The sequence below is a fragment of the Oncorhynchus keta genome, chromosome 4 (assembly GCF_023373465.1).
Source record: "Oncorhynchus keta strain PuntledgeMale-10-30-2019 chromosome 4, Oket_V2, whole genome shotgun sequence".
Taxonomy (NCBI): domain Eukaryota; kingdom Metazoa; phylum Chordata; class Actinopteri; order Salmoniformes; family Salmonidae; genus Oncorhynchus; species Oncorhynchus keta.
In genome coordinates this window covers 62,430,137-62,457,690 of record NC_068424.1, presented here as the reverse complement: position 1 = coordinate 62,457,690, position 27,554 = coordinate 62,430,137, and the positions used below count along the sequence as shown (strand labels likewise).

General features: G+C 44.5%; 1 protein-coding gene across 7 annotated transcripts in view; it reads right to left on the bottom strand.

Annotated features, from left to right (window-relative positions):
• Positions 1-273: 273 nt before the first annotated feature.
• Positions 274-27,554, bottom strand: part of pcdh19 (protocadherin 19) — a 106,378-nt gene continuing 79,097 nt past the window's right edge. For all 7 annotated transcript variants that reach the window (XM_052512402.1, XM_052512405.1, XM_052512419.1 and 4 more), the window contains exon 5: positions 274-3,096. In XM_052512402.1, coding sequence (XP_052368362.1) covers positions 2,507-3,096 — 590 coding nt within the window. In that variant the 3' untranslated portion in view covers positions 274-2,506. The remainder of the gene's footprint in view (positions 3,097-27,554) is intronic.

Here is a 27,554-nt window from a genome sequence, read left to right as displayed (position 1 = left end):
TCCAGACGATATTCAGATCACATTATAGATTTGAATGAATTATGGCAAGACAAAAGATAATTTAAAAATGGATAATTGCAATATGCTGGGTCGTGGTCATGCTCATTAATTTACAACAATGCACACACTCTCCTCTCTCTTTCTCTCTCCTCTCTCATCGTTTCAACGTGCATTTATTTCATTATGAGGTATTTGATGGTCATATCGAGGAGTATGTTATCGAAGATGACTTCCTGTCTCATACACTCAGGAAAACAAGGAAACAAAGTGGAGAACATTTAATAGTTTAATAATAAGCTGCTGTATACATTCAGTGATTATTCCGATGTTCATGTTGCCAAAAGCCATGGGTGAGACAAGCAAAAACATTCAGCTACAAGATCTATTTCATTGTATGTCATTTTGTCCTTTTTTCATTTACAATTTTCCATGTTGTACATAGTTTAACTGTAAAGCAACTGAAAACCGCATTGCTGATTTGCAAGATGGTTCTTCGAAGAACTTAATATCCTTTAAACATACGATTCCACCAAATCTGTTTGGTCATGACTGAAAGGTTTGTCTTGCTGTTCTTAAATATATTTTCAGACTCAATTCAAAGGAGATGATACATGATGGCACAGCAGTTGAGCAAAGCTTGTCTGCATACCTTCCCCTTTAGTCTCTTACTTGAAGTGTTGACAGGGCTTATTCTCTGGTTCATATCACTAAGGCCAGTTCTGAGGTGAGGAACCAGCAGGAAACCTTAGTCCAAAAACAGACACACAGAAATAGGTGGAATTATCTCACTAGCTTAAACTAGCTTAATTAACCATCTTCTTCTTACTTAAATATTAAGATTAAGCAATCTTTACGGTTTTGTTTGCTTCTTTTTTGGTTTATTTTGCTATCTCACTCTAAGCTCATTGAACTGACACACTACTATTGGTGCTGAAATTGCAATATTTTTTGTATTTTTACATTTTCTATTTGTCCACACAGAAACTTGATGGCACAAGAACTGACCAATAAGAAACTCTTTACAACAAGGTAGACTGCAAGTCAACAGTTGCCAGGGGTAACACAGTAAACAAAAACAAAAAAACAAGTTCATTTTGAAAAATAATCATAATCATTAAAAAATGCCAAATAAACAAAAGCCAGTTAATTTCAAGTATAACTTACTGATAAAATAACTACACGGAATTAAATATTCTCATTATACATTTTTAAATTATTTATAAAATATATTTTGGCATATGTTTTTTTGTTTTTGTTTGTGTAACAACGCTACTGTAGCTTCAGTTGAACACCAATGTTTATTTTTTTATTTTTTTACTCTTGAAACAAAACATTAAAGGGATTGTCACATAACAACAGGTTATTAAAAATGATAATAGTAAACCCTATACAGAGTTTCACATAGCAAGACGTGAGTGACGATCCCTTCTATCCTAGCCCCATAGTCAAAAGTCAGAAAAAGTACAAGACCAGATCACAAAGTTCTAATTGTGCTCCACTGGCTACAATCAAGAATGGGCACAGGAGATTTCAAAAGCAATAAGTATTTTTTTATCTTCCTCATAGCTCAGTCGAAAGTCTGTCCCACTTCCCAGTGTTGGGAGTGCCTGGGCAGATAGCAAGAGTTCATTAAGCTCCATCAGTGATAAACCATAAATACTGTGCAGACCTCACAGTCTGGTGACACTGGGATGTCCTCCAGTGGTGGTGGGGGGGGGGGGGGGGGTGTATACAGAGAATACGGATTCTCTTATCAGACCGAGAAGAAAATGAGACTCGGAATGTGTTGCTTCCCTCCTCCGTCTTCACTACTGACCACTGTTCAAGATGCACATAGAGGCAATGGTTCACAGAAGAAGAATCATGTGCATGTCAGTCTGTCTCCGTCTGTTGCACTGTGGGGAGCTTTACAAAGGAAACGAGGAGTCAATTTGGCAGCCGAGACAAAACCAAAGAAGGCAATCTCAGTTAGTGATGCAAAAACAGTCAAAAGGCAAAGTTCTGTACTTTTTGTTATCCGTCACCGTAGGTGTCAGGTCCTAAATCTGAACAGGGGAGAGGCAGAATCCGGCCGAAGGGGCAAGTCACACAGTCAACAGCAACCTGCCTGTCCACTGGCTGCAGAAAACGAACGGAAAACCAAACAAGAAAAGTACTGCGTCTACAACAAAGCCACATCCACGGCCTTCACTTTTCTGGAGGAACACAACATGAAGCTCAGCATTTTCCAGTAATATTTCACATCTGGGCTTTGTCCTTAGTACTGTATACTACGCTCAAGTTGTGTCTTTCTCTCTCTCTCTCTTTCATCGGCTTGACTTTCACCTGGGTACACACAGATATGGCGGAGTATGTGTATATATATATATGTGTTTGTTTACACTGTGTGTGTGTGTGTGTGTGTGTGTGTGTGTGTGTGTGTGTGTGTGTGTGTGTGTGTGTGTGTGTGTGTGTGTGTGTGTGTGTGTGTGTGTGTGTGTGTGTGTGCGTGCTCCCCTGAGGCCCGTTAGAGCACAATGTCCTTCAGGCGCTTGCTGCTGGGAGACTCCTTCTCAAGATGGCTGCCGTCGTGGAGGAGAGTGTTGATCTCCCGGACGGCCGGCTCGCTGTCCTTCCCCTCGGGCTGCCGCAGCATGCTGTGGTTGGCAATGCGCTCGGCGCCACGGCACCTGAGCGTGTTGTAGCCGGATGGCACCTTGGCCAGCGGGCTCTTCAGGTGCACAGGGGAGGTGATGGGACTGGCTGCTTCGCGCCCATTGCCCGCCTCGCGCACGGCGCCGCCGTTGGCCTTGGGGCTGCACACCTGAGACTCCATCATTGTCCGCTTGTTGCCCTTTAGCTCACCCCGGTCGGGGTCTTCTGGGCCATCCTTGCCGAAGGTGGCAAAAGTCCTTTTGATGGTGCCGGTGCCACAGTCCTCGTAGTGGGGCACATCTACGGTGGTGGCCTCAATAGACAGGGCGATGACGTTGTTACGTGGGTGGCCATGCTCAGGCGACTTGCCGCGGGCCGGACCAGGCACACGGGGCATCCAGCAGCGGTCCGAATGGCCCAGGATACGACACTCTTCCTGGCAGTGGAAGCCTTCGCTGGGGTCTGCAGAGAGAGGGAAGAAGGGGGAGGGTGAAATAAAAGGGAATGGTTAGATTTGTCTGTTGAACTGGCCGATTTGCCAGGACTTTAACTCATTGACACTTTGCTTTCATGGATTTCCCCATGCATTCTTTCAGCTCCTTTCATTTTATTTAACTTCATGTCCGAGACTTTTTTTAAATTAAGCAAAGTTTGTTGGAACCCAAACATCCCCAGTTCATATTTTCTGTGGGTAATTTCTCTCTCATGTCTGGTGTTCTTGCCGTTTACACAAGACTACAAGACTTGCCGTTACTTCCAGACGAATAGAGATCTGCAAGTTTGAGGCACTTCTAATGCGTCAATTAAAGGACGCATTGTTAAATCAAAGTCCATTTCCAGCTCATGCATAATTGGGTTTTCTGTAGCAACACTTGATGAAAGCCAGGGTTTAAATATTACCACTAAGAGACACCAGCTGCGTTGCCATATCGCTGCCTAGTTCATCTAGCTCAGTCTGTCATCTGCCGCTGAGTTATAAATATCTAATGATGTTTTAATGCTGACAAAAAGTCTGTATTACTACATATCCTTTGTGTTGGAGGGAAGGGCTTTCAGGATGATGTTTGTATCATTAGAACAACAACAAAAAGAGCCAAGCACTCTTTGTCAGGAACTGAAGAGCTGTCGTCCTCTTCTCTGCCTTTGTTATCTAAGTAAGAACTGTATTTAGGATTTTTATCCATAGGCCAGTCGAGTGAGTACTTGATGCTGAGGCCTTTGAATCCATACATATTTGATTGGCCATCTGCACTGATAACCTAACAAGGGCACATTCAAGATGCCCTCGTGTTTACGAATACCATCAAAGAGTGTTAGCCTCTCACCAAATCACACCCACTCACAAAGCAGGCAAATAATGGCTTTATACAGACATATTGAACACATGTCAAGGGCAAGTGTTGTCATGAGAATCAAAGGATGTCGCATTTGTGAAAAAAGACTGAATATAACATGAATAATATCTACAGTATACCGTAGCTACCATGTTACAGGCCAAATAGACAGTCATTTACCTTAACCATTCATCCTCCCGATTGGTCCTCGCCTCCTAGGGGCAAGGGGCCCTCCTCCCACAAGAGAGGCCCAAGGTGACAGGAAGGGATTGTGGGAAGGAATTGCCATCGACCCTCAGCACACCACACGTTTAGATCTGGAACTCGCAGCTTGACAGATCACCTAATTAAAATCACTAATTATCTGTTTTCTTTTCCTCTTTTCTGCACTCTGAGGGGCACCTCTGCTTTGGGTGTGCCAATCTATATTTAAAGATTGCCTTCCAGGGACAAGGCTGTCGAAGCTGTCTCCCTCATAAACTGTGATCTGATGAGACTGACACGACTGAATGACTGGCTGGGTTAGTGGGCCATTTGAACCATGCTATGGCTGATCTCAGTATAGGATTATGGGGTCGTTCATGACCAGGGACACTAGAGCTCAAGAGGCCAAGCGGGTAGCCAGGACCATGGGTGACCAACGTCAATTCCATCATGAATGTTTCATGGGAGAGCTGTGCTAAAGGATTACCTTGAGCTTTGCTGTGTGTGTGTGTAGGTTTGTACCTTGACACAAATTGACTGTGTCTGCGTACTCTGGCCACACCCTCCCTCACTCCCTTCCTCTCTTCATAAGCACATCCATACCCGCTCCCGCCCACACACTTCGTTGTGTACAGGGGAAAATTGTGAAATAAAAAAATAATAGAAAATAAAGCTATGGATCGACTGGTGGCTCAAGTGGCCAATGTTTTGTCTGTAATTACCAGGGCCTGTGAACACACTCAAGTCCACATGTTGAAAGGGGATTTTCATCACCAATAGTCAATGTTATCACCATGGCAACAAGGGTTTGAGTTTTACCATTATCCATACTGCTCGTGGCAGAGACTGGTTATAGAACACCTGGCATCAAGAGACTGGTTATAGAATACCTGGCATCAAGAGACTGGTTATAGAACACCTGGCATCAAGAGACTGGTTATAGAACACCTGGCATCAAGAGACTGGTTATAGAACACCTGGCATCAAGAGACTGGTTATAGAACACCTGGCACCAAGAGACTGGTTATAGAACACCTGGCATCAAGAGACTGGTTATAGAACACCTGGCATCAAGAGACTGGTTATAGAACACCTGGCATCAAGAGACTGGTTATAGAACACCTGACATCAAGAGACTGGTTATAGAACACCTGGCATCAAGAGACTGGTTAGAGATCACCTGGCATCAAGAGACTGGTTATAGAACACCTGGCATCAAGAGACTGGTTATAGAACACCTGGCACCAAGAGACTGGTTATAGAACACCTGGCATCAAGAGACTGGTTAGAGATCACCTTGCATCAAGAGACTGGTTATAGAACACCTGGCATCAAGAGACTGGTTAGAGAACACCTGGCATCAAGAGACTGGTTATAGAACACCTGGCATCAAGAGACTGGTTAGAGAACACCTGGCATCAAGAGACTGCTTATAGAACACCTGGCATCAATAGACGGGTTAGAGAACACCTGGCATCAAGAGACTGGTTATAGAACACCTGGCATCCAGAGACTGGCTATAGAACACCTGGCATCAAGAGACTGGTTATAGAACACCTGGCATCAAGAGACTGGTTATAGAACACCTGGCATCAAGAGACTGGTTAGAGATCACCTTGCATCAAGAGACTGGTTATAGAACACCTGGCATCAAGAGACTGGTTAGAGATCACCTTGCATCAAGAGACTGGTTAGTGAACACCTGGCACCAAGAGACTGGTTAGAGATCACCTTGCATCAAGAGACTGGTTAGTGAACACCTGGCATCAAGAGACTGGTTAGAGAACACCTGGCACCAAGAGACTGGTTAGAGATCACCTTGCATCAAGACACTGGTTAGAGAACACCTGGCACCAAGAGACTGGTTATAGAACACCTTGCATCAAGAGACTGGTTATAGAACACCTGGCACCAAGAGACTGGTTATAGAACACCTGGCATCAAGAGACTGGCTATAGAACACCTGGCATCAAGAGACTGGCTATAGAACACCTGGCATCAAGAGACTGGTTATAGAACACCTGGCATCAAGAGACTGGCTATAGAACACCTGGCATCAAGAGACTGGTTATAGAACACCTGGCATCAAGAGACTGGCTATAGAACACCTGGCATCAAGAGACTGGTTATAGAACACCTGGCATCAAGAGACTGGTTATAGAACACCTGGCACCAAGAGACTGGTTATAGAACACCTGGCATCAAGAGACTGGCTATAGAACACCTGGCATCAAGAGACTGGTTATAGAACACCTGGCATCAAGAGACTGGTTAGAGATCACCTGGCATCAAGAGACTGGTTAGAGATCACCTGGCATCAAGAGACTGGTTAGTGAACACCTGGCATCAAGAGACTGGTTAGAGAACACCTTGCATCAAGAGACTGGTTAGTGAACACCTGGCATCAAGAGACTGGTTAGAGAACCTTGCATCAAGAGACTGGTTAGAGAACACCTGGCATATTGCACAATCCCAATCTCCCCTTCAAATCTTCTGCTCTCTTATGAGGCTCTTCCTTCTTTTCCAGGGGACTTGGATTGATAGATTTGAAACTTGTTTTCCCGCAGCCGGACTGAATGGTCTCAGGACACAAAGAAGACATAATCAAACACTACGCTTTATACAGAGCCGTCCATGCAACAGCAGTGAATAAACCCCTTTTCTCACCCTCTTCCTTTAGAGGGATCTCCGGAGAGAGAGCGGTTCTGTTGTAACTGACATCGTTCTGAAAGCCAGAGCGCCATCAACAGAACATTCACATCCTGCTTCTGCTTAGAGGCTCACCACACAAGCAGATGTCGTTGTCAAAGGTCCCCTAGAAGATGACAGAACAACATTGAAAAGAAAGAAAAAGAAAGGAGAGCGACGGGCCATCGGTCAACCCCTGACAAAGCCCAATCTCTTACTGGGAAAAATCGAAAGAAGCTAAATCTAATGCTCACAAACAAAGCAATTAAAAGCTCTTTATAGCTCTGCCGAGGTCTGAAACACCACAAGCCAAGAGGAAGACCAAGAACGGGGCACCCTCCTGCTGTGAATGCCTATTGAAAGTCATCAGGAAAATAAGCTTTGCTAATCAGTTACGGGAAAAAGACTTAAAGTACAGAGCAGTTCTATATCAGTAGGAACATTTCCTAACTAGGAATTAATACCTATTAATTACTGAGGGCACTCCGTCGGGAGTCGGAAGCTCGCCTGTGTTTTTCAGTCATTCCAGATTTGAAATAGAAATGGAGTTAAATGGAGAGAAGGGGAAAATAACAAAATCACAAGGATCCAAGTCCCTCACCACTGCTGACAAATCGGAAATGTTGTGCTTTTAATTCCGAATTGGGAGTTCCAAAAAGTATCAAAGGCTTTGGGGAGCACTTTAAATATGTATGTCCTTATGCACACGTCGACCGGTGTTGGCGATTAATAAACATTGCCACTTCAAATTCAAAAGCCGTAATTTCCTGGTAGATATCGTCTGTGTTTTACCTGGAATAACATCAGTTTACATCAGCATGAAGAAGAGAGCCCACCTGTTCCCCCTCACTCCAGCATCCTCGGCTGTATTCATGCACTAGTAGCCTCGCTCATTCAATCGCCTCACTTCCTGTCCCCATCCTCATTCACGGGAAGGAGTTACAACCTTAGGTCTCGACAGATAGGAAGTCAGCGGGTGGCTCTATGAGCCTTGCACAGCCATCCCTCAGTTTAGCGTTGCTAGTCGGCTTTAACGATCCTCCCTAGTCGCACACCTGGAGGGGCTATTTGTTTGTGGCTAATGTAGCAAAAGTGAGAGAATCATCTGAATCGGTGAACGGCTAAGGATGAAATATCCGAACAGTGAAGACATAAGGGAAGTATTTTTAGCACATGGAGAAAAGACTCTACCCCCTAAACTCGTCCTGTTTGGCAGGGTTATGTGGTCTCACTTGAGAAACAAACACTGTTTTCCCTCCAAAAAGTTCAACAAGAGATCCTCCAGGTTCAAAACAGTGATGTAATCCTACAACATGAGGGGGAGGAAGGCAGAGTAATGTCCTAACTAGAAAGCCAGTGGTGACTTGATGCAAACCCAGATTCTGGAGACTACGCACACTCTGTTTAATTGCGGCCATAGGGCTGTGAGATCTTCTGTATGACACCATTCAGTCAGTTTGGGTTTGCTGAACGATGAGCCCTAAAAGGAATTTAGAGCAGTAAGATTCTATAAAAAGTAGTATTAGAAAAAGGTGGATGAGGATATATGCTTCAAGATAATTGGATATACTAATAGTCTCCCTATGGGTAAGACCACTTTATTTAGCAATGATTAGAGCAATTTATAATGATTACAATAACCCAATAATACCGTGGCAACACTTTATGCTGACCCAAAATAAAGGAAATCATCAGACGATATCATGTCCAAATCATTCATCAGACGCTACTCTGGCAAACTCATAATTTGGGGATATTTTCAACTTTTCATTTATTTCGCCTTCAAAAAGCTTTACTTTCTACTGTCAGTCTGTGGTTGTTGTTTCACCCCCATGCCATCGTTGATATTGCTGTCTGTGTACAATTGCTGAAACAATGCATTTGAAGATTATCTGTGCGAGAGGACAAAATAATAGTCTCTGAGAGAGCGAAAGAGCAAACCGCCAAGGTTGCCATTTTGTTTTCTCTCTTTCACATCGCTGCATGAGTGGTGCTGGTTGTGGCTGACTGGTATGAAATGAGAATGAAATCAACAGAGCAGTTATCCACCCGCTGACCCCTTTAAGGACAAGGATAGTGGCGGGCCGCCTCTCCTCCTGTCTGTCTGTCTGTCTGTCTGTCTGTCTGTCTGTCTGTCTGTCTGTCTGTCTGTCTGTCTGTCTGTCTGTCTGTCTGTCTGTCTCTGTCTGTCTCTGTCTGTCTGTCTGTCTGTCTCTGTCTGTCTGTCTGTCTGTCTGTCTGTCTGTCTGTCTGTCTGTCTGTCTGTCTGTCTGTCTGTCTGTCTGTCTGTCATTACTCCTCATGCACCACAAACCAAGCCCCTGCGTTCCTGCACTCGAAGTGCCAGTCCCTATCTGTGACAGTGGAATTGCTGTTTTCTAATTGCTCTCCATATTAATTTTCCATTCTACCAGCCAAACACTAAATTATCAAGATTACATCTAAATTGTTGCCGCAGCCTCTCAATGCTCAACCGCTAATGCAGAAGCTCCCTCAGCAGACAAATTAGAGAGAGGAATTTCTGAAAATGGGAACTAGTGGAATTGAGTGTCTGTGTGGTTGGTTGGTGCTGGAGCTGAATTTGAACTCTCAGGCAACCCTGGACTGTGCTGAAAACCTGGGTTGTGTTCATTAGGCACAAAAACGGAAGAAAATGGTACCCGAAATCAGCACAACCCTGATTAACTTGGTCGTGGCTTACCTAGAAACAGTGGGTCAGGGCCTTTACAGGTTTGTCTGCTTTAGCTAGCGGTATCGCTATCTGGTCTGCTTTAGCTAGCGGTATCGCTATCTGGTCTGCTTTAGCTAGCGGTATCGCTATCTGGTCTGCTTTAGCTAGCGGTATCGCTATCTGGTCTGCTTTAGCTAGCGGTATCGCTATCTGGTCTGCTTTAGCTAGTGCTAGGGCTAACTCTATTTTCCATCCTATCACTGGGCTTGAGCGGGGCCTGCCAGTGAGGCAGCCTCCCCCACTACTACCCGCCAGGGAGTCCAAGCGCTGCTGTCAACCCAGCCAGCCAATTCAGTCGGCCGGTGCCATTAATCAGCCGTGAGCCCTAGCTCTTGCAGGAGCGCAAGATGGAGTGTGATGGTCTTGTTTTTACAAACAGTGGAGGGGCACCCTTACCGCACAAGCCCATCATTCTCCCAGCACCGTCACAGAAGCCGAGGCCTATCCCTCCACTGCCTCCTACTCCCAACAGCATCTGGTTCACTCTACTCCGTCCTCCTCCTCCTCCCATCCATGAGTCCATCTCTCCTCCCCATGCTCTGTTTTCCCTCCTTCCTCTCTCCTCCTTCCTCTCCTCGTCTCTTGTCTTCTCTCTTGTCTCACATACAGCACATCGCTTTTAATAAATCTGCCCTTCTTCCCAAAAATCTCTCCTTTTTTGTTATCTGTATCTGACCCCTCCAGACTTCCTCTTCCTTTCATCCTCTTTTCCATCAGTCAGATTATTAATTATGGAGGAAATTAGAGTCGCTGGGAAGCCATGTTAAGACTGTCGTACGGATTGGGAACCATGAGAGCGGGGTTTCATGCAGCCCTAGCTGGTTCCATTTTGGAGCATTAGTACCAGTCAATTTATCAAGGAAGTGATTTGCTACCTAGTCTGCCGAGCGGACGGGTAAGTGTGTCTGACAGGCCAGTCTCTTCCGTGAAGGCCTCGGGTGCGGCTTGTCGGCGACTAATGCAAGCTGACAGGTTAACTTATACCTCCGGTCAACACCAACAACCACCACCACGGCCGTTGCCTATTTCATTTACAAGTAGTGTTTTCATTAATTATTTTGAAATCCACACGGAAAATCATGCCAAATTCCAGAGGAGCATTTTTCCTCTAACCATCCCCTGCCTCCTCTCCTCTCCATTTTCCCCCTCCCTTTTCATTCTGCTGCTCCATCAACCCCCGGCGCGTGTGCATTCCATCACAGGTTCCCCCTGTTTTAAAGAATGAATCTCCAAACCGGTGTTGACAAACAATGCAGTGGCTTCTAAATTGGTACAAACAGCATCTGTTTAACAGCTGTGTAACTGCGACGGGGAGAAGAGAAGAGAGAGGGAGAAAAAAAGCAAAAGCATTTGCTGTTTTTATAAATCACTTTGTCATCACTGCCTACTGCACTGTTTTGTTCAAAGGCAGAAGCGGCGAGCCAATGGACTGCTTGATATAGTGGTAACGAGCACGAGCTCGTTGTCATGATGACATACGTGCGGTGGGCTGGTGGAACGGTTTTTCCACGCGCCCTGTCTGGCGACTAATTCTAATATGCTGGGAGGCACATTTCCACACCCTATCATACAGTGTTTTATATATACCCCCGGAGCCAGCGATGGCATTTTTGTACAGGCTTCTGTGACCTCTAGTTGCCATTGATGGTTATATCTCCTAAACTCTTCGAAAAAAGGTTCTAAAATGGTTATTTGGCTGTCCCCATAGGAGAACCCTTTGAAGAAACCTTTTGGTTTCAGGTAGAATCCTTTTGGGTTCCATGTTTTACATGGAACACAAAATAGTTCTACCTGGAAACAAAAATGGTTCTCCTATGGGGACAGCCGAAGAACCATTTTAGAACCTTTTTTTCTAAGAGTGTAGGAGATATATAAAAAAATGCCATCGCTGGCTCCGGGGGCTCAGCCTTTACTGGGAACGTGGAATATGGAGATAGAAGGAGGTAGGGGACACTCGGAGGGGCAGGTTTCAAAGTGATCATGACTGATCTGGTGTGATGTAGGCGACTTGGATCAGTACGTTGTAATAATTCATGCGATGAGGGGGGTTAATACGCTGCGTGAGCAGCCCGGGGCTCTGATTCAACAACAGCCCATCTCGACTGGATCTTAAACAGGCGTACATGCATGGAGAGTTAAGCTAAGATGAGTTGAGCTGGGCTGAACCAGGACAAACCGTGCTAAGAGGGTAGTGGAGGACTCCACACACACATAGCCAGGTCAGGCCAACCTATCAGAGCCTTAACTGTATAGCATCATGGGCGACCGGCTCATTAGATGCAGAAGAAGCCATTGTAGTGGTGCTCACCCACTAAAGTTGGCCTCCTAATGGCAGACCCTCAGATTAACCTGGCTCACTGCAGGCCCACAACAACAGTGGCACGCACCCCCAGAACACAAATGTCCTCTCCATAATGGCATCGGCAGCGGAAGGAAGGACTGTATCAAATGGCGCATTTCTGCTGTGTTTAAGCTTGACCGAGCTAGCAAGCTAATTTGCTTTAGCAAAAACCCTTGAGTCTGAGAGAGGGAGCGAGGAGGGACAAACGCAGACAGTAAATTACGTCTGTGGTGGGGAGACAAGGAAGAGCTGGGCTTTTGGGGTTGAGGGATGGAGAGGAAAGAGTAGGGTGAGGCAGGAGGATGTTAACCGATCGGCAGTGTAGGCAGGATGAAATGATCTGTGAGAAAAGAACAGGAAAAGCTGAGGTCCTGAGGTTTTCTTACTCATCTCCAGGGAGACACTTATTGGACAGCTTTCAAATTAGTCTATTTGTGGAGTTTGTAGAACCAGAGTTGGAATATATTAGAATAGTATTTTCATGAATACTATTGTAACAAAGGACAGCGTCGATGTGTAACGTGCTGCACATGCTACTTAACACTACTATTTTATTGAGATGATTTCAGTATTGCAATACACGTTCATGCCCTAGCACAATCTAACACATGACCAAATAATGTTGAGGGGAATGGATGTGTGATTGGGCATTGACAGACAACATATTCCAATATACCTCAGGTCAATGCACTTTACACATAGCAACTCCACTCTCACCCTAGTGCTACCATAAAGCAACCCTTCAATTTTGTATTTTATTGTGTGGTGTTTTATTCACTCAGGAAACCCAACACAATAGCTCAGTACCCATCAGACTATGAACCCACCTGGACATCCGGCAGCCTGAGCTCAACAAATCAATGTGTCTTTCTCTAAACAGCTGGGCCCAGCACACCGAGGCATAGAATACACTAACATCTCCAGAATCCTTGGCTTCATCCCAAATGGCACCCTTTTCCATATAAAATGCACTACTTTTGACCAAGAGCTCTATGGCTCTGCCTATGGGCCCTGGTCAAACATTGTGCACTAAACAGGGAGTAGGGCCCAATTTAGGACTCATCCCATCTCCGTCTCTTCCCAGCGAGACTCGGCACTGCTTGAACAGAGGCCCCTTACATAATTAATGTAATGTGCCATCTCATTCAGTCATGTTCACTCTGTGTCAGCCGGGACTATGTGTTTTATATTCCGTTTTATCTCTCAGCAGAAAGACACACGAGCATTCTCTCCCTCTCTCTCTCTCTCTCTCTCTCTCTCTCTCACGCACTCCCTTCCTGTATCTCTCTCTCTCTTTCTCCTGTTATTATTTCTTACATTGTCTCCATATCTTTCCATATCCCTTTTTTCCTGCTCACTTGAACAATCTATGGAAGTAGGACAATGTGGGGGGCTGCCGAGTGTGCTGGGCTGATTTGGCTGTGCATGCAGAAAACACTGCTAAGCAGGAATGGCCCCCTGGGGAGAGGCTAGCAGTCCAGTAGAGAAGCTTGATAAGAGAGAGACCTAGTCAGCCAGCTCTGCCTGGCGCGGGTCAACCTAACTTTCACAGCACCGGTTCAATGGACCAACCCCTAGCCAAGGTAAAAGTCCTGGGGAATTTTTATGAGAAGAAAACAGAAGGAATAAGAAACTATTACCATTGTCGCCGCGGCAACGGCAGCAGCAGTCCCTGCCATCCCCCACACCTTAGTATTACATACAGACACATTGAGACTAATGTTGCACAGGGGCTTGTTGTGATTTTCTCCAGCCACAAAAGGCCCTTTTTGTTTGGTGTCTGGAGAACTGCTGTTTCTATCCGAGGGTCTCCATTATTCATAGCTGAGAGGGGCCTCGCTGTGATGGCACATAATAGCACTGAGCCCATGGCAACACCACTCAGTATTTTCTAGCATTTCTCTAGTCACTGCCACTACAGCATAGAGGGGTCTCTACCATTTCTCTAGCCACTACAGTGTAGAGGGGAGTCTCTACCATTTCTCTAGCCACTGCCACTACAGTGGAGAGGGGGTTCTCAACCATTTATCTTGTCACTGCCACTACAGCATAGAGGGGTCTACCATTTCTCTAGCCACTGCCACTACAGCATAGAGGGGTCTCTACCATTTCTCTAGCCACTGCCACCACAGCATAGAGGGATCTCTACCATTTCTCTAGCCACTACAGCAGAAAGGGGGTCTCTACCATTTCTCTAGCCACTGCCACCACAGTGGAGAGGGCGTCTCTAATATTTCTCTATTCACTACAGTGGAGAGGGGGTCTCTAACATTTCTCTAGCCACTACAGTGGAGAGGGGGTCTCTAACATTCCTCTAGCCACTACAGTGGAGAGGGGGTCTTTAACATTTCTCTAGCCACTACAGTGGACAGGGGGTCTCTAACATTCCTTTAGCCACTACAGTGGAAAGGGGGTCTCTAACATTTCTCTAGCCACTACAGTGGAGAGGGGGTCTCTAACATTTCTCTAGCCACTACAGTGGAGAGGGGGTCTCTAACATTTCTTTAGCCACTACAGTGGAGAGGAGGTCTCTAACATTTCTGTAGCCACTACAGTGGAGAGGGGGTCTCTAACATTCCTCTAGCCACTACAATGGAGAGGGGGTTGTCAGCAGTACAGACAGACAGAGAGTGAGGGAAGACAATGAAAACTTGGGTACAGTTACATGCACACAATAATTTAGTGAATCTTCCTATTAATATTTGTTTGTTTAAAACATTTACATGCTTTGCAGGAATAACGATTTCCCTAATAATCCTGTTTACACTCAAATCAATCAAAATAAATGTTCTACCACAGTAACCATGCTATTTTTGGGAAGCCTATTTGTTAGTTCAGACATACTGTATAAAGTTGGTATGTGAAAACTATTTCTAAGGTGCATACTTTCCGTTTTTCCAAACTCACTTCGCTTGCGCCAAAGAGGGAGGCTGGCACTACCGGTGCTAACATAATGCACAGATCAAATACCCCGCTGGAACGCCTATTAAACTGTTTACATGTCCTAATCATTTGAAAGATTGCTTAGAAAAGTAGATGTTTCATTGGCGTATGCTTCCTTTGATTTTGACCTTACGCCGATTTAAGATAAACAGAGTAAAGTGTTTACATGACTATTGCATAATCTTTCCTACTGCCATAATCAGTTCAACATCAAAGTATTAGTGTGCTTGTAAATAGGGTTGCACATTTTGGGGAATATTCAGAGGTGGAAACTTTCTGTGGGAATTAACGGGAATATATGGGAATTAACAGAAATATTTGCTAATTAGTATTAATACCATTTAAATGTAAATGTTTTTTGCATTGGATATATTTACCACATCATATCATTTTGACCTCTTGGAAAAGAGATATTATATTAATGGAGAACAACCTGTATAAATAACAGTAATAAAATAAAATAATAATATGGAGACAGAAACACTTGACCTTATCATAAATATACATTATTGCAAATGATTAAATCCTTCCAATAGAAATGTAAAAAAAACTATTTAGTTATGAATTGAACTTTAATTAAATGAGTTGACTCTTCACATGGGATGATTTCATTGAACAACAAAAGAAAGGGAATATTGAATGATCCCCAATCATCCATCGCATCTCCCAAAAACATTTTCAACATATTTTCAACATACATCTGTAAAATGAGCTTTGGTTGTCTTCCTCTCAGGCTTCCATGTCTTCTCCCTGGACCTCCTCAATGTCCACCTCTTGAACATCAGACTCTGAGGCCTCATCTTCACTGTCACTTTCCAACCTTGTTGAGGATGGCTTTTTTGTCAGGCTCAAAAAGCCTCAAATTTGCCCGGAAGGCCACCAATCTTCAACCCTTGTATTAGTCAGCCTGTTGCGTGCTTTGGAAATTTAACGGAAAGTTTCCGACCCTTTGCAACCCTACTTGTAAACATACTCATTGACATTAAATGCCATATCTGTGGCAAGGGAGCAAGAACTCAGCTTGGCACCGTGTCACCCCCTATGCCAGCTGGAATACCCCTTGTAGGGATGGATCACACACATAACAAGGTGTGTAGGTTGGTCGTGGAGGTGGGGACGGGAGGGCCCAGACATGTCCTCAAGGACACCCACGTCAGAAGGAACTCCTCGTGTGGCGGGATATTAAACAAGACATCTACTGTGAGTGCCGAATGATATCAGCGTCCATGGTAACTAGCCTTATTAGGTTGTTTTTGATCTCTTTGTGATTCTAATGAGAGCCGACCTGGGAGAAGGTGTACGTCCCAAATCGCACTCTAATCCAGACATAGTGCACTACTTTTGACCAGAGCCCTATGGGTCAAAAGTAGTGCACGATATAGGTAATAGGGTGCCATTTGGGACGCAGTCAAGGAAGTACAATATTCCCATTATAGTAATGTGTATTATTAATATGGCCTGGTGAAAACTAAGGGGCTTGAGACCCCTAATGTATATATGGCGGCTCGCGTGTCTGGAGCAGTTCATTGTCTGGGGTTTGGCGGTGGCCGGTCGGTCTCTCTCTCTGCTGTTTATGTGTAGCCCTGAGTTTTAATAGAGAATGCATGAGAACAAGCCAGCGCATCATTAAAAAAAGCCATTTTGAAGCTTTCCTGTCTGCCATTAAATTTAACGGCTAACCTCTCCCATTACTTTTTATCCTCCTTTTTAAAGGGGTGGAAGAGGAGGAAGGGCTGAAAAATGATAATTGGCTCACCAAGGAGAATGAAGTGATTGAATGGAATTCCTTCCTTTATGAGATAGAAAAACATAACCCACATACTAAGGGAAAGCTATTCGATTGGTATACCCAGAATGCACTTGGGGTTGTTGTTCTCTTATTTTTCTCTTGGACCTCATGGAGGAATGGAGGTTGCGTAAACTCAGAGTGGCTGGAGAGGAGGCATGTGCACATGATGGTCTGGGCAGTGTGTGTGTGTGTGGTGGAAGTAGAGTCGTCAGCATCAGCATGCTCCTAGTTTATCAGTAGTGGCCACAGGCCTTCTGGAATGGTTGGAGAGGTGAGGAAGGCTACAGGAGTCCACAGGCTGTTTACTGATCCCCTCCCTCCCTTTAATCTTTCATCAATAGCTGATCATCTGGACCCTGGCTGGTCAATAGGTAGGCTTTGGCTGCAGTCATTCTGTACCAAGGGGAAGTCCCTCCCTCAACCTCAAATTATACCCTGTTCAAAATGGCTGTATTTGATTTCAATACCGTGATCATCATAGGGGACAACCAAGGGGACTCAGACACTAATCAGTGAGGCCGAGACAGAGAAAAGAGGTTTGGTTTACTTCTTCTGAACCTGTGGAACCTGAAATCCACGAAAATACTTATATTCATGTTTTATAGGTGTTCTGGCACAGCTGGCGGGGAAGTGTTTCTGCTCAGATAAAAGGGGGTCTGCATTCCAAATAACTGAACGTTAAAGAATAAATCAATCCGCGCTCAATATACATGAAGCAGAGTGAGAGATATGGAAATGCCAGATGCCCAGGGCAGTAATCTTTTGTCACCACCTTAATTACCACAGAAGAAAGAGGAAGTGGCGTCTTCGCCGTAACAAATTCCATATATGTAATGTCGTCAAAGGCGTTGAAATACGAGAGGAGGAAAATGTAAAAGCAGCATAAAAGGTGACAAAAACACTGAAAGACATCAACAACACAGAGACACATCAACAACACTGAGACACATCAACAACACAGAGACACATCAACAACACAGAGACACATCAACAACACTGAGACATATCAACAACACTGAGACATATCAACAACACTGGGAGACACACATCAACAACACTGGGAGACACACATCAACAACACTGGGAGACACACATCAACAACACTGGGAGACACACATCAACAACACTGGGAGACACATCAACAACACTGGGAGACACATCAACAACACTGGGAGACACATCAACAACACTGGGAGACACATCAACAACCCTGAGAGACACACAACAACACTGAGACACAACACTGAGACACACATCAACAACACCCCTTCACTTTATCCACATTTTTACAGCATTATTCTAAAATGGATTAAACTTTTTCCCCCCTCATCAATCTACACACAGTAACGAGAAAGCAAAAGAAATACATTTTTATTTTATTTTGCAAATGGATTAAAAATACAAAAATGTAATATCACATTTACAAGAATATTCAGACCCTTTACTCAGTACTTTGTTGAAGCACCTTATAGCGATTATAGCCTTGAATCTTCTTTGGTATGATGCGACAAGCTTGGCACACCTGTATTTGGGGAGTTCCTCTCATTCTTTTCTGCAGATCCTCTCAAGCTCTATCAGGTTGGATTGGGAGCGCTGCTGCACAGCTATTTTCAGGTCTGTCCAGACCTTAGATCGGAGTCAAGTCCGGGCTCTGGCTGGGCCACTCAAGGACATTCAGACTTGTCCCGAATCTACTCCTGCGGTGTCTTCGCTGCGTGCTTAGGGTCGTTGTCCTGTTGGAAGGTGAACCTTCAACCCAGTCTGAGGTCCTGAGCACTCTGGGACACTGAGCACTCTGGAGCAGGTTTTCATCAAGGATCTCTCTGTACTTTGCTCCGTTCATCTTTCCCTCAATCCTGATTAGTCTCCCAGTCACTGCCACTAAAAAAATCTTGTTTCTCATGGTCTGATAGTCCTTAAGTTGCATTTAGGCAAACTCCAATCAGCTATCAAGTGCCTATTACTGAGGAGTGGCTTCCGTCTGGCCACTCTACTACCATAAATGCCTGATTGTTGGAGTGCTGCAGAGATGGTTGTCCTTCTGGAAAGTTCTCCCACCTCCACAGAGTAACTCTGGAGCTCTGGCAGAGTGATCATCGGGTTCTTGGTCACCTCCCTGACCAAGGCCTTGCTCCCCCGATTGTTCAGTTTGGCCAGGCGGCCAGCTCTAGGAAGAGCTTTGGTGGTTCCAAACAGCTTCTATTTAAGAATGATGGAATGACTGTGTTCTTCGGGACCTGAAAAATGTTTTGGTACACTTCCACAGATCTGTGCCTCGACACAATCCTGTTTCGGAGCTCTACAGACAATTCCTTCAACCTCACGGTTTGGTTTTTGCTCTGACATGCATTGTCAACTGTGGGACCTTATATGGACAGGTGTGTGCCTTTGCAAATCATGTCCAATAAATTGAATTTACCACAGGTGGTTTCCAATCAATTTGTAGAAACATCTCAAGGATGATCAATGGAAACAGGATGCACCTGAGCTCAATTTACAGTCTCATAGGAAAGGGTTTAAATACTCGTTGTAAATAAGTTGTTTCAGTTTTTAATTGGTACATTTTTTTCAAACATTTCTAAAAACCTGATCTCGCTTTGTCATTATGAGGTATTGTGTGTCGATTGATGAGGACATTTCTTTCATTTAATCCATTTTAGAATAAGGCCGTAACGTAACAAAATGTGGAAAAATTCAGAATGCACTTTAAATGAGGAGGAGAGAAGCATTCTATCTGTCAGGAAGTGTGAGAGAGGGTTAAAAGCAGAGATGCAGACATTGTATCAGTGGAGAGATGCGCCTCTCTTTCTCTCTCTCTCTCTCTCTCTCTCTCTCTCTCTCTCTCTCTCTCTCTCTCTCTCTCTCTCTCTCTCTCTCTCTGTCTCTCTCATTCTCTCTCTTTCTCGCTCTCCTTACCTCCTCTCCCCAGCTGCAGTGATAAATGTCTCTTTGTATTCTGGGCAGAAAACTGCAGGGTTACAATGTACTTGTCAGAAGACAGCTGATTTTCTTTCCCTTAAACAGAGTCCAGTATATGCTTTATCTTTCCCTTTGGTGGAGGCATGAGATAAAAGAAACACCTATTGCCAAGAACTGTAATGCCCAGAAAATCTCCCCCCATTTCTTGCGTGTGTGTGCATGTGTGTGTGCATGCATCCATGTGTGCTTGCATCTGGTTTGTGTACGCTTGTCTGTTTTACGATGTGTGTTGTAACGGTTTTGACTTGAGGTTATTATTTATAGGGGTGCCAGGTAGGTTGTGCATGTGTGTTAATGCGTGTGTATGTGTGTGTAAGCATATTATGTGCTTGCCTGTGAGAGTGGCATATTCATTCATTGTGGCTGCATGGCTGTTCATATCTTTGTGCCTATACCCTACTGACATTCTGACTGTAGTACTGTAAAGTGTTCCTAAATGGGAGTCTGCAGTGTAGCTAATGGAGTTGATTAGAGCTGGCTCATTGCAAGGTAACTCCTAGAGGGAGCGCATACAGGCTCGTCTGATAGCCAAGGATCCCTGTAATACGAGGCCCAGCTTTGCTTTGGCAGCCCGCACACACACAAGCACATATACACACACGCACACACACAAAGCCTCTCCCAACGCTTTCTGGCCTGCTCGGTTATTGCAACACACACAGCTCCCACTAGTAGAGTTCCACATCGTCATCATCAAGATACATACATACAGATTAAGATTACATAGGGTGTCCAATCAAAAACTCATATTTTGACCAATGGGTAAAATATTATGTAAATTGTATAGATCCTCCGCTATGAAAACCATGGTCAAAACCTCATGTCTCTATCATAATCCGTTCAAAGGCTATTGGTGTTTTTACCCTTGTAAAATGGCCAGAATTATGGTGACTAAATCAATGGAGGGCAGAGAAGAAAATTTGTCATGAATCAGGACTGTCATCACCAAAGTGCGTTTTCATTCACTCTGTACAGACACCATAGATTACATGGTATTTCAATCAAGCCAATATATAATCATACCATTTCCAATGTGTTTTGATTCGTGATCCAGCACATAAGCAAAGCCTCCAGTAGTGGTTGAGACCTACATCTGGAATTTAATGAGCAGAGGTGGTCGGATCATCTCCACTGGGCTCGGCCCCTGGTTCCAGCCGATGTTCCCCTGGCCGTTATTTAGTATGTGATTAGGATACAGAGAGGGATGACTGAGAGATGGCTGGGGTCATCCCTAGCCTCCCTACAGATCTCTGCCCCCTGAGCCTTGTTACCGGTGAGGGGTGTGTTGGAATGGAGATGGGGCTGTGCCAAACCCAAAGGAGGATTCTGGAGGTACTAGGAGGATAGGAGTAAGGGGGAGAGGGGGAGAGGGGGAGTGGAGACTACTTAGTGCTTCCACAGACTTCCACAGCCCATAAACACCAAATCAATCAGAACCACAATAGCCTGGCAGACTGGAGACGGCTAGTACGAGGCCCGGGCAGGGCTACTCATATTTCAGTCTGTTTTCTCTCTCCTCCACCCACAGTCCCCTCCTCTCTAGCTTTATCGCTCTACCCTGCTCTCTCTCATTAACCTTTTAAACACACACACACACTCATTTGCTCGACCCAGCACACAGATGCAGACACACAGATACACACACACACACACACATGCATGCACATGGACACAATCTCCAGACACAATCTCTCTCTACCTTTCTCTTTCACACACACACGTGCACACACACACACACACACACACACACACACACACACACACACACACACACACACACACACACACACACACACACACACACACACACACACACACACACACACACACACACACACACACACACACACGTGCATACACAGACACACACACACATACACACACACGTGCATACACAGACACACACACACATACACACACACGTGCATACACAGACACACACACATATACACACACATACATACACACACACACACACACACGTGCATACACAAACACATACACGTGCATACACAGACACACACACACATACACACACACGTACACACACACACACACACACACACACACACACACACACACACACACACACACACACACACACACACACACACACACACACACACACAAACACACAGATTTGAAATTCAGGTGCTGTAATACTACTCTCTCCACTCTCTGTCAACTCCAGGCACATGACATGTCCTTAATCTCTCCCCCTCTGATCAGTACCTGATCCCTGATCCCCCTGTACTGTTCTGCTGCCCAGCTCAGGCCTCCTCCATCAACATCTCGCTACGTGTTCGACAAACAATTGTGATTCCACTTGGTTTGTGAGGAGATTATTAACACACCTAGCCTAGCATGCCTAGTAACTAACGCAGGGTCACGAATAAGCAATGGAAGGAAGTATCCAAGAGCACTATGTTCTGTCTGTCTGTCTGTCTGTCTGTCTGTCTGTCTGTCTGTCTGTCTGTCTGTCTGTCTGTCTGTCTGTCTGTCTGTCTGTCTGTCTGTCTGTCTGTCTGTCTGTCTGTCTGTCTGTCTGTCTGTCTGTCTGTCAAATGAATACCAGGGATTGTGTGGAAAATGAGCTGTCAGTGGAGAAGATGCATCAGGCTCATTGGAGGAGCCCTAGGAAATAATGAAGCGCTCCTCCGTTTCTCCCTGATACCTTCAATATGCTCATGACAAGTGCATGTGAGATAAGCAGTCGTCCCTCTCGAGCTGATTAAATACTTAGGGTGTATTGTGGAAGGCTGGAACATTAAGGGAATGTTAGGCGAAGGTTCAGGGGACATTGATACAATGTTAGAGCGATGTTGTCTTGTGAGTCACAGGATGGAGAGGAGGGAAGGCTGGAGATATATTTTGTGTGTGTGCGTGGTGCAAAGCGAGCAGCAGCCATGTTAGGGGTAGAGAGAGAGGAGAGGAGAGGGCCTCAAGCCTGAGTGGAAGACACGCATTTGACCCTCTTCTCATGCTCTCACGGCACACCTCTTAAATCTCACACGTTGAAAAGTACTGTGTTTATTTTTCTAGTTAGTCCACTGTATAGTCAGGGCATTAACTTTTCAACTGTGCTCCAAATCTTTTTGAAATCAGAGGATCTGCGCCTGCAAATTAACATCACGAGCTGAACCTCTATCATTGTCCTGTCTTGCCACAGCACTGTGAACCGCAGCACACTTACTGGAAGCATATGATTGGTCTAGTTCTGTAAGTATTCAAGGGGACTGGATACATGTTTTAAATAAACACCCCTCAAGATTAGAGTGGAGTTGAATGGATGGAGAACTTTCTCCACTGAGTGTATAAAACTGTAAAATGAGCAGCATGGTAGTTGCTGTTACTCCCTATTGCAGAAGGCAGCCTTTTGACAGCATGTTCTTAAGTCGATTTAATTCACACCTGCATGTGTACGTTATTATTCTAGAGCGGGGACAATAAATATAAACATTATTTGGTTAGGATGTAGGGGCAGATTTCTGTAATCTTGTCTACAGGAGATTTCATTACTCATTTACTTTATTTACTCTGATCAGTGGAACAATTATCATTCTTAACAATGGGCAAACATAAATGTAATTACTGTGCTTGTCAACAAGAACACTACTGTTATTCCCCACAATTATTATTCCACTTCTTCCCAATTTGTCCAGTGTAATTACATATTTGAAATCTAATGTGTCTTTTAAAATGAATTATCTGAGACTATGAGACTATGTATTATTGCAGCCATTAATGGACAGTTTTGAATATGTCATACCACTAAGCATTGGATAATAAATGCTCCAGGAATCAAATGTAATTTTAGACATTTTAGTTTTATGCACATGCTAGGCAGAGATGAGATGGGGGACTCACAACTCAAACATGTCATATTTTGTAGAGTAAAATTATATTGATATTGATATTCATTAGATTTTTATTGAAGGTTTGGGGATTTTGATGAATTAGTTGTTATAACAAGAACATTTTCAAACACCCTGCACTTCAGGGGAGGCCAACCCTCTTGGAGAGAAAGCAGGATTTTCTTCCAGCCCTATTTTAAAGAGAAAATATTTGTGTCCTTAACTTGAAAGCAGTCTATGGACAAGGAGACTGTAACCTATGATTTGGTTATCCACTGCCATCAACCATCAATTTTACAATTGTACTTCAAATGTCATCCTCAAAAAATCTCTAAGTCACAAAGTTGGCGTATTTTGAGTGTTGATTTAATGTTAAAAGCATCCTGAATACATCTGACCTGTGTTTTTTTGTTTTGTTTTGTTTTACCCTGGTCATTCACCTAAACCATGTCAAAATATGTAGAATTGCAGGAAATTAGCTTTAAAAACATACAATTTTCCATCTAGGGGTTGTGCCAGGGTGCAATGAAATTCACATAGCAGATACACTCCAAGCTTTTTTCAAAAGATGGCAGCCCTGGTAGAATGAGTTTTTATACTCATTCGGTTTGTCTAATATGCTGCCTACCAGTCTACTCATTGTCAACATTTCATCTTCAGTCGTTCAAACAGGTTCCATATTTGACTAGACAATTCTACATCATTCTACCCAGAAGATGACATGGACTGTTGCCGGGCAGAAACAACTAAAAGTATTTTGAGTTTGATGTTTAATTAAATCAAATGTTAGAGAGAGAGACGGAGGAGAGAGAGAGACGGAGGAGAGAGAGAGAGACGGAGGAGAGAGAGAGACGACGGAGGAGAGAGAGAGAGACGGAGGAGAGAGAGAGAGACGGAGGAGAGAGAGAGAGACGGAGGAGAGAAAGAAGACAGAAGAGAGAAGAAACAGAGAAGAAGAAACGGAAGAAGAAGAAAGAAAACAGAAGAAGAAAGAAGAAAACCGGAAGGGAAGAAAGAAACGGAAGAGAAAGAAAGAAACCGAAAACAAGAAGAAAGAAAGCTGGAAGAAGAAAGAAGAAAAGAGAAGAAAGAAAACGAAGGAAAGGAAGAAAGAAAACGGAGAGAAGAAAGAAAGAAAGAAAGAGAACGGAAGAAAGAACAGAGGAAAGAGAAACGGAGAGAAGAAGGCAAACGGAGAGAGAAGAGAGGAGGAGAAGAGAAGAGAGAGAAGAGAAGGAGACAGAGAGAGAAGAGAAGGAAGAGAAGAAGAGAGAAAGGAGAGAGAACAGAAGGAGAAAGAAGACAAGGAGAAGAGACAGAGAAGAAGAAAGAAGAGAGAAGAAAGAAAGGAGAAGAAAGAAAGAAGAAAGAGAACGGAAGAGAGAAGAAACAGAGAAAGAAAGAAGAAAGAGAAACAGGAAGAGAAGAAGAGAGAGAAAGAGAAGAAAGAGAGAAGAAGAGAGAGAGAGAGAAAGAAACGGAAGAGAAGGAGAAAGGAGGGAAGAAAGAAAGGAGAAGAGAAGAGAAGAGAGAGAAGAAGAAGAAAGGAGAGAAAGAAAGAGAGAAAGAAGAAGAAGAAAGACAGAAGAAAGGAAAGAGAAGAAGAAAGAAGAAGAGAAAGACAGAGAAGAGAGAAGAGAGAAAGAAAAGAAGAGAAGAGAACGAGGAAGAGAGAAAGAGACAGAAGAAGAAGAAGAACAGGAGAAGAGAAGAGGAGAGTCAGTCTACGGAGGGTATTCTAGAAGAGTCTAGACAGAGAGGAGAGACGAAGACAGACGGAGGGATTCTAGGAAGAGAGAGACAGAGGAGAGGACAGTCAGAAGAGAACAGACGGAGGGAGAGAAGAAGAGACAGACGGAGGAGAGTCAGACAGACAGAGGAGAGAAGACAGACGGAGGAGAGAAGAAGACGAAGTCAAACGGAGAGAGGAACAAACGAGAAGGAAGAAGGAGAGGACAAACGGAGAAGAAAGAACATTCTAAGAATCTAGAAGAAGAGAAGAGGAGAGGACAGTCAGTCTACAGAGAGTATTCTAGAAGACAGACGGAGAAGAGAAGAGGGAGAACAGACAGAGGGAGAGAGTCAGAGAGACAGACGGAGGAAGAGAGACAAAGGAGAGGACAGTCAGTCTACAGAGAGATTCTAGAATCTACGAGAAGAAGAGGAGAGGACAGTCAGTCACAAACGGAAAAGAAAGCGAAAGAAAGCGGACAGAAGAAAGAAAACGGAAGGAGTCTACAGAAAACGGAAGAAGTCTGAGAAGAAGAGAGAAGGAAGTCAGTCTACAGACGGAAGAGAGAAGAGAGGAGAGGACAGTCAGTCTAGAGGAAAGGATTCTAGAAGTCTGGAGAAGAGAAGAGAGGAAGGAGAGAGTCTAGGAAAGACAAACGAAGAGGAGAAGAAAGACAGAAGAGAGAAGACAGAACGAGAGGAGAAAGACAGAGAGAGGAGAGAGAAAGAAGAGGAGAGGAGAGAGACAGAGACGAAACGGAGAGAGAGAGAGACAGACGGAGAGAGATAGAGAGGACAGACAAGGAGAGAGAGAGAGAACGAGAAGAGAGAAGAGAAGACAGACCGAGAGGGACAGTCAGTCTACGGAGGAGAGAGACAGACGGAGGAGAGAGAGAGACAGACGGAGGAGAGAGAGAGACAGAGAGAGGAGAGAGAGAGACAGAAGAGGAGAAGAGAGAGAGGAGAGAGAGTCTACAGAGAGATTCTAGAGTCTCACGAGGAGAGAGAGAGAGAGAGAGAGGACAGAAGAAAGAAAGAAGAAAGAGAGGGAGAGAGAAGACAGTCAGTCTACAGAAGGAGAGAGATAGAGAGTCTCGAGATAGAGAGCGAGAGGGAGTCAGTCTAGAGAGATATTCCTAGAATGTCTGAGAGAGAGAGAGAGAGAGAAGAAGAGAGAGAGAGGACAGTCAGTCTACAGGGGGGGAGAGAGAGGGAGAGAAGAAGAGGACAGTCAGAGACAGGGTAGTCTAGAAGTCTCTGAGAGCGAGAGGGGAGAGAGAGAGAGAGAGAGAGAGAGAGGACTGTTCTAGGACATTCATGTGAGGAGAGGAGAGTCTATAGAGAGTCTAGAGAGAGAGAGAGAGTCTGAAGGAAAGAGATCACATGCCCAGTCTGGGACAGTCTATGTGCCGATCTATATGCCAGTCTATATACTTGATCTAGGACAGTCTATATGCCAGTCTGCATGACAGTCAACAGGTCTATCTGTCGGACAGTCGATATATCCAGTCTATCTGACAGTCTCTCTAAGGAATCTGCTCTAATCAGTCTACAGGACAGTCTATCCCCGGTCTATGCCTGTCTCTCATGGGACGGAGGACATTCTATATGCAGTCTGGGACATCCACAGGACAGTCTGACAGGACCGTCTATATGCCAGTCATCGGATATCTATCTCTGTATCTATCCAGTCTAAGGACAGTCTAATCGGTCTACGTATATCAACAGGACGATCTACAGGACGATCGTAATTCTCTCTAAGGACGGGAGGGACAGTCTATCCGTCTGCCAGGACAATCTGTCTGTCTCTACAGGACAGTCTTATGTTGTCTGTGTCCATCTATGTATATCCCCCATCTGACGGTCACATGGCTCTATCTGAAGGACATATCCATATGGGACAATCTGTCTCTCCTGTCTGATATGTCGTATCTATCGGACATATCTATCGGACAGTCTCTATGACGATCTACAGGACAGTCTATATGCCAATCTACAGGACATCCTCCTGGAAGAAGAGACAATGAAACTCGCTAAGGAAAGATATCTATATGTATGACTGAGGACGGAAGGAACGGAAAGAAAGATCAGACAAACGGAAATCTATAACAAACGCTAAGGACAATATCTCTAAATCTATGAAGACGGACAAACGAAAGAGGACATTCGGAGGAGACGAGAGAGAGAGCAACTTTTATAGACGGATGGACAGTCTACCCAGGAACATGACATTTGAGGAGACTGTTGACAGGACAGATGTGTAGGAGAATGCAGGACAGTCAGAGGATATATTCATATGTTGTCTACACGACAGGCAGATGTTATG